General features: G+C 45.1%; 1 protein-coding gene across 3 annotated transcripts in view; it reads right to left on the bottom strand.

Moving 5' to 3' along the window:
• The window catches only part of CUNH6orf89 (chromosome unknown C6orf89 homolog), a 28,692-nt gene that overhangs the window by 2,215 nt on the left and 18,346 nt on the right, over positions 1-8,131 (bottom strand). For all 3 annotated transcript variants that reach the window (XM_007467278.1, XM_007467279.1, XM_007467277.1), the window contains 4 exons: positions 6,099-6,253; positions 5,829-5,968; positions 4,534-4,663; positions 1,384-1,507 (listed from right to left, as the gene is read on the bottom strand). In XM_007467278.1, coding sequence (XP_007467340.1) covers positions 1,384-1,507; positions 4,534-4,663; positions 5,829-5,968; positions 6,099-6,253 — 549 coding nt within the window. The remainder of the gene's footprint in view (positions 1-1,383; positions 1,508-4,533; positions 4,664-5,828; positions 5,969-6,098; positions 6,254-8,131) is intronic.

Below are 8,131 nucleotides of genomic sequence, written 5' to 3'. Positions count from 1 at the left end.
TTTCCCTAATTCTATAATTGGCATTCTGGATGCTTGTGGGAGCTGAAAACATGGAATTTGGATAACTAAAGTGTTTCTGTAGTTGTCTGAACTGTCAGGCGTTTGTAGAACATAAGACAGAAACTTTTTCAAGCACAACTACACACTCCAAACCCAGAATGCCAGACAGACTTGTGCAGCGTCACTCCACTAAAGGAAGATGGTTTCGGAATAATTTCCACATAAGAATCCTCTTTTCCGCAGTAATTCTCAAGGGCCAGACCAGCTGTGCTCCATTATCGGTTAATGCTTAATTTGTGCATTATTTTTATTTTTTCATTTTTAAATGGAAATAAAAGTTATGTAACTTGGTTGGGTTAAAGTTTGGCAGTTCGCAGTCTGCATCTGACCTCCAAATGAGATGAGAGGTTTCTAGGGATTGGGGTCTTCCGAATAGATAAAATTAAAAGAAATCAACTGGAAAACCAGTCCGGGCTCTGCCAGGAACTCCAGGGCTCCCCTAGGTTTTGTGAGGCAAGAAAAACAAGGAGGGCGATGGTGATGCTTGCTGATTTATGTGCTTCTGCCAAGAAAATTCCACTGTCAAACTGACGGCTACTGACAGCAGTTGATTCAAGCCTGTTTCTTTGGAACGGAGTTTTAGAATACCAGGTACAGAACAAGTCACAGTGGGAAATCATGGAGCCAAGGGTGAGTGATGACTGTGAGGCTGTGACCTGGCTGTGGGACCCACACGGAAGGTAGTATTTCCTTGGATGGCTGCTGCCCTTACATACTGCCTGCATTGTTTTATTAGCAAAATAGGCACAGAAAGGCTTTCCTCAAATCTGAACTGTACCTCCTCTGGCCTGACTCAGTGAAAGGAGTCACTTAACACTGATGCTTTGCCTAACTGATGGTGGGGCCTTGAGGTGGTCACCTCGCCTCTCTGGATCTCAATCTCCTTATCCGTAAAATAAAGGATCACTCTAAATACTCCCCATAATAATTCTTTCTAAATTGAAATCTCTAAAGCCAATGGAGGGAATTCCCTGGCAGTCCAGTGGTTAGGACTCCATGCTCTCACTGCTGAGGAACTGGGTTCAATCCCTGGTCGGGGAACTAAAATCCCACAAGCCACATGGTGTGGCCAAAAAAATAAATAAATAAAGCCAACGGACACATACATTCTAAATGTGCATACAAGACATTTCTCTCTGCTACATTTTCTCATTGCTTCTCATGACATCTAAGCATAAATATTGACCTTTTTAATAAAAGAATGCTATTTTTGACTCTACTTAATGAATCTTTGTGAAGGCAATATTTAATTTTTAGAATGTTTTTTGAGTTAAAAAGTAAAAAGACCCTCCAGTGACCTTGCCCGCCGGAGGCTCCACCTACCAATATCCCCTGGCTCTAGTGGCATCGCCATGGACTGGCAATGTCTTCGGCACTGGAAGGGAGGGATGAGTTGCAACATGGCCTCACCGCTGCCAATGGTAAACAGGTCATGCATCCTGTGCATCTGGAGGAAAAGACATGGGGCAAGAAAAGGAAGGAAAGGAAAACAAAATAAAACCTCGGAACATGGGACAGTAATACACAAAAACTCTTACACACATGGCTCTGAGCTTCCTCACAGCCTAAGCAAAGAGGAAAACAGTACCATGAACACAATTCACAGTTACATCCAAAAGACAAAAACAAACTAGTTTCTCCTAAGTATGGCATCTCCCGGTACTGAGACCAGGGTAATATTTCTTCTATGGTTTTTCCTAAAGAGACATCGTGTAGTTTTGTGGGCACCATCCTCAATGACAGCCCTGTAGCAGAAACGGCACGAGCTTCATAATTCACAACTATTTCTAGCCACAGTTTCAAAGTAGGTCAAAGGCAAAATATCTAATTGTATTTTTTTTTTTTTTTGCAGGCTCAGAGGCAATGGCTCACGAGCCTAGCCGCTCCGCGGCATGTGGGATCCTCCCACACGGGGGCACGAACCCGTGCCCCCTGCATCGGCAGGCGGACTCTCAACCACTGCGCCACCAGGGAAGCCCTATCTAATTGTATTTTAACAAAAGTCTAGCAGAGGCCAACACGTGGTGATCTAAATAGGCAATCTTCTGAGGGTCTGGTTTGACCCAGATAGATAGTGTGCATATCCTTCGGACAACGGTCCATGGAACATTATCACTTACTGTTAGGCTTTTGACAGCAGCAAGTTCAAGTTTATACTTTTTGTCAAGACTCAGGTGAGCAGATACATGATGCTACTGATTAAAAACTAATGACAGTAAGATCAGCCTCTGATTTTGAAAGCTAAGGAGATAACCAGGATATACACCTACACAGGTAACTACTGCACTGCTGAGGGCATAATACTGCTACCAACAGGCATTAAGTGCAACCTGCTGTGTACCAGGTAGAGCTGTGAACCCTGGGGTTGGGGAGGGGCAGGGAGCAGAGATAAAGGGAGAGGTTGGTCTTGCTCAGGCTTCTCTTCCTGTCTAGATGGTGAGAGAAAACCCTAGTGTCTCCCGTTCCCTCCCCTCTTCCCCCTCCTCCCAGCCCCTGCCCTCTAGGGAAGCTCTTTATATGCCCTTATAAAGCAGGGGTAAGAAGTCTGACTCCCTGGGCCACGTCCTGGTTTTTCCTTCACCGCTTGGGTCCTCTAGAGCCTTGGGATGTGGCCCTATCTTCTCCTGCTTCCCAACCCTGGTCTCTTGGTTGCTCCCACAGGCCCTGGCCATGACTCTGTGTCCATGGAAACGCTAGAGCCATTTCAACTGCTGCTATAGTGACAGAAGGAGGACTAGTGCCTTGAGCTGGCCTGTGACTGACTGGTAGTAACACTGGCAGAAGCCCTGACATATGCAGTCTTGAAAAAATCCCAGAAGACAAAAATAAGCGGATGTATCTCTGTTTCATATAGGCCTGAGAGGGGGTGGGACCATGTTCCTCCACATTCAGGATGAGGAGAAACTGACAACGGGATGGAGTGGGCCAGCCCTAGGCAACACTGTGGGGTGGGTAAAGTGGGCCTTGGAGCCCCTCACCTCTTCCCCCAGGGCCTCTCAACAATCAGCCCCCACTGCTTATCTTCTATCCCAAGGCTGCCTCTTGGATTCTGGGCCCACAGACATGTGACTTTACCAGGGTCCAGGGCACAGGGATGTAGACCAAGGGCGGAGTAACAAGGCTGTGGAGGAAGGACAGCCTGGGCCAGGGTGGGGAACAGATGCTCTAAGAAATCAGACTCTCAGGATTTTGGCCTATTTGGGCCACTCCCCTTCCCAAAACATCCTTGAGAACTGCAACATGATGACTCTGACAGTCTGTGTAACTGTGTATTTAACCCTTTGGCTGGGCTCCTTGGTGTCCCTTGTTAAGCAGACTGGTGAAATTAGCTTAAGGTTCAAGTGGGAAAACCCAAGATAAAGATCAAGGCCCTCACCCAGAATTATATCATAATTATGAAGATGAAATCATACTAGGGCCCCGAGTTCTAGCCAAAGACGGCAGGATAAACTTCTTTAAAATCTGAAGCAACAGCCCAGCACCTCCACCCTACAGCTGGCAGACAGCAAGTTCTTACTTCTAGATGGAATGATTGTTTTTAAAGGCTTTGAAATTCCTTTAACACGATTCAGCAAATTGGAGCCAAACAATAGTGTCAGGAGGTTAAAGACACAACCCAGAGTTGGTAGGGGTCACAGTTGAGCAAATTTAATTTTTCAATAAAGGAAAATTCATCCTTTTAATTATTCCAAACCAATCCAGGCTCAAAAACCTTCTTCAGGAATGAGACTCAAAAAAAGAGCAATTCAGAGAAAAGTAAACAGACACAAACACAGAACAGCTATGCCCAGTCCGCTGGCCCCAGAGACGGTAAATGTGGGCTCTGGGTACTTGGCCACGGACTGAGGTGAGAACCACTGCCACACACACTGGGCTGCCTGCCTCAGGCACAGGCTTATCAGCCCTTTTGTTCCCAAACCTCTCCATGCTCCCAAGCTCTTTGCTTTCCCGGTTCTCTATCTGAAGTTTCTCATTTGTTTTATTCTGGGGAAAGCCAACCTGGGAGTGGAGGGTGAGGAGAGACCTCTTATTAACTTGCTGTGTCCTTGGGCAAATGACTTAATCTCTCCGGGGCTCAGTTTCCTTCTCTATAAAATGAGTAAGCTGGACTATTCATTTACATACTATTCATTCATAGTCTGCCTGCTTTCTACTTGGAGGTAGGGAAGTCAGACTAACAGGATGCTCAGGACCCTTCAAATTTTAGGATTTTACTTCCTTTAATATAGAAAAGTAACTTGCCCCCAGGTGTTAAGGGCAGGAAATACATCTGCAAGGTAACTAGACTTTCTGTAAGCGTGTCTTCAGTAAAAAGTCAGGTCTGTTGGCAAGCAGCAGGAGGAGAGAACTTTAGATTATGTGACTGACCCCTCAATTCACCCCCTAAGTTGACACACAGGGAAGGCTTTATGACATCAGCCCAGGTACCAAATGAGAAAAACTCTAGAGCCAAGTCCTCTCAAAATTTCCTACCTTACTCCCCACAATAGGTTCTGGTTGAAGAAGGAAGCACTTTTTCAAGGAGGCTTCTTTTGGAAACGGCAGGTAAGTGAACACAGGAAAAAGCTCACGTAAAAGGTGTGATCTGTTCAGAGGTCTTCTCCTGTAAAATGTGTAAAAGAGAAAAATGCAGTTAAACTGGGAAAGCCAGCCTAACTCCGTGACTAACAGAGAGCTCGGCAAGGGTGGGAAAACTGTGGGCGGTGGGTGAAGAGGGAAAAATGTCAGGACAGTATCTGAAGTATTAGGTCCATGAAGAACAGTCACGCCAAATCAATTAATAGTAAAACGTACACACACACCACAAACTCTACTGCCATGATTTGTCTGTGTGGGTGGGGTGTTTATAAAATCCAGCTAAAACAACATATAGGGGGAGAAAAGAAACACTCCATTCACCCTCTCTTGGCAAAGAGACTGAAGTAACAGCAGACAGGGCAAGAGAGAAGACGGGAGGAGGAAGCAAAAATCGTGAACCTTCTGAGGTGGAGCAGCATGAAGTAGGAAGCCTGTATCAGCTTGTTACACCGAGTATTTGATCATGTAAATAAACGACAAATTTAAAGAAAGGCAGAAGCACAAAAATCATCCAACAAAAGGCCTGAAAAAGCAGTTTTAATTCTCTTTGGAATGGTTCTAGAAGTAAACTGGCCTTCCTTTTCTTCTAGAACACAACTTTCACCTGAAGAAACAGACCATGTCTTCTATAGGACACAGCAAGGAACAAGGAGATAGACCTGGGTTTCAGTTCTGGCTGGGTGACCTTAAACAAGGTACTTAACCTCTCTGATTCCCACTTTTCTGATCTGAAAAATGACAGTGATAATTCCTACTTCCCAGAGGTATTATGAGCATCACCAACGAGTAACAGATACTCAGTACCAAGGCACACAGCCTGGCTGCCAAGAAATAACTTTCCCTCTTATTTGTGCTCTCTCTGCAGTCCTCAATGCTCAGGACCCACTCAGCATGAACACAAATGCTAAACACATACTTAGAAGTAAATTATGAGTCTATCAGGCAATCTTGGTGTCCACCACAGTGGTGCCCCTCTTGACACACCTCTTTGGACTCACCCACTTTCTCTCTCATCAAGTTTGCAACAGTGCACTCCTGAGTATCATTTGACTTGAAGGGTGTATTGTAAAGTGCTTGCACAGTGCTGGGCATAGCAGCGTCCTGGCAGTAATTATCCATAGTACCGTTTTGACATTTGGTCTGCCCCCTCTCTGCACACATGCACGCTGAGTGGCCCTTTCCACACTCACCATGGGTAACGAAACGGGAACCACCGTTCAGGAAAGCAGCGCCACCACTTGGTGAAAAACCCTTCGGTGAAGCCTTCTGTCACCTCAGGGTACTGGCACAAAAAACGCTGAAGCCCCTCAGATGACAGGGGTTGTCCGGTCTTGGCAAGGCAGAAAACAAAAGTGCAACAAGACAACACGGAATTACTAATCACAAATGTCACAGTGCTTGTTGTTTCCTAGCCATTAAATGGGTAATCGATCAGTGGGAGAATCTGCCTTCTTGCTCACCTTGATCACCAGAGGATGGAGTCTCTCAAATTTCCTTGGGGTGTCTTCCAGGAGCATCACCTTGAGGGGTAATTTCTGGGCACAGCCGGTGCAGTTGGCAGGGATGGGGTCCGACTCATTCTGCTCACACTCATTGGTCCACCAGGAGTCAAAGTCTGAGAGAGGAAGGGATATGGAGAAAGCAGATAGAGCAGGTAAATCTAGTCGCCACAGCAATGGAAGCAGAAAGACATAAGAATAATTTTAAAAGCTAACAGTGATAAGCGCATGTGACTTCTGAAAAGGTACATATCAAATACATTAACCCCAGAGAAGGGAACAGAGGGCTTAGGGGCCAGAGGTGTAAAGGAGAGGTACTTTTCTCTGTATACTCTTCTAGGGTTTGTGGAAAATATTTTTTAACACATACAAGTATCTCCTAAGTCAAATCAACAACTGAAGTCGAACAGTTTGAGGAGCTATATTCGGAGACATGGGAGTTCTTCCACCATTTTCTAACCTGCAATCCATAGGTCTGACCCAGCTACAGCACATGGGGGAGGGGCAGGCAGGAAGGGTGGTCCCATCATCAGTGATGAGCCCCTCTGCATGCATGTCTTCTCTGACACCCTAGGCCCTGGGTTCACAAGCACAAGTGGAGGCCAGGATGGCTCTGGGGAGGAAAACTGAGAAAAGGGCACAGACAGTAGGGATGGAAAGGAGAGACAGGACTTTTCAGGGGCCCATCTTTGGAGTAGAGTGAACTGCATCTGCCTGTTAGCACTCTGTCCGAGCTCAGGGTGGGTAGGGGCTACTAACCATGGTTTCTAGCCCCAAGAACTGCAGATTGGTCAGAACTAGAAGAATGCCCCACCCAGACCCTGATGTGACAGCTTGCTGGCTCCCCACACCATTCTCTGGTCCTTCTCTGAGGGGTTGGCTCTGTTTCTATGCAGCTCTTCTCGGTTCCTCTGTGTTCCTTCCCTCTGAGACTATTCTGTTCATAATATTATTACATTATTTCTTGTTTGCTTTCCATTCTGTTCTGGGTTTCACCTGTGTTCCCTGAAATAGATGTTTCTTTCTTTTTTTTTTTTTTTAAGATGAATTTTCCCCCAATATTTTATTATGAAAGATTTCCAGAATACAGTAAAGTTGAAAGAATTTTACAGTAGATATCAGTATATCCACTACTTAGGTTCTACCATTAACATTTTACTATGCTAGTTTTATCATATATCTATCACTGTTACTTTATTGCTTACAGAAGGGATTTAGAGAGACAAGTAGTAGCTTTCTAACCAACAACTTCCTGTTCTGAGTCACACATAAAAGTTAAAGTATAGTAGACAGTACTGTATTGGTCAAGAAAGAGTTGTAACTGTTCACATGTGTTTCAAACAAGTGGGGCTTTTCAAATACCTCAACTAACAAATCACCATCTCCCTCTAGTTCATTTAAATGTTCATATTTTTACTCATTTGATTAGTAGTAAAAGAACTGAGGTATTTAATGTTAAATTGCTTTATATTAAATCATTACATATAATTGAGTTTGTGATTGACTTTATTCACAACTAATCCTAAGGGACCAGATACAACATAACCATATAGCACTTTAATTTTAGTATTTGAAGCATACATGCTGGGGGGCTAATGTAATATAGCAGGTCTTTTGAGTGGCCATTGTTGACTGCCCAGAATCCCAACATCTCAGTTTTCTTGAATCTGCTATAGTTAATAGAGAACATTTCATGTAAAAAAAGTATGCTAGAGAATTGAGATAGATGTTTCTGATAAACTCTAATTTGAATCCAAAATGTTTTACCAGATGGTTTCTGACTAAAACCCAATGGAGGGCTTCCCTGGTGGCGCAGTGGTTGAGAGTCCGCCTGCTGATGCAGGGGGCACGGGTTCGTGCCCCGGTCCGGGAAGACCCCACATACCGCAGAGCGGCTGGGCCCGTGGGCCATGGCCGCTGAGCCTGCGCATCCAGAGCCTGTGCTCCGCAGCGGGAGAGGCCACAACAGTGAGAGGCCCGAGTACCGCAAAAAA

The sequence above is a fragment of the Lipotes vexillifer genome, unplaced genomic scaffold (genome assembly GCF_000442215.2).
Source record: "Lipotes vexillifer unplaced genomic scaffold, Lipotes_vexillifer_v1.1 scaffold528, whole genome shotgun sequence".
NCBI classification, from domain to species: domain Eukaryota; kingdom Metazoa; phylum Chordata; class Mammalia; order Artiodactyla; family Lipotidae; genus Lipotes; species Lipotes vexillifer.
Note: the sequence above shows the minus strand (reverse complement) of the source record. Positions and strands in the feature narration are given on the sequence as shown.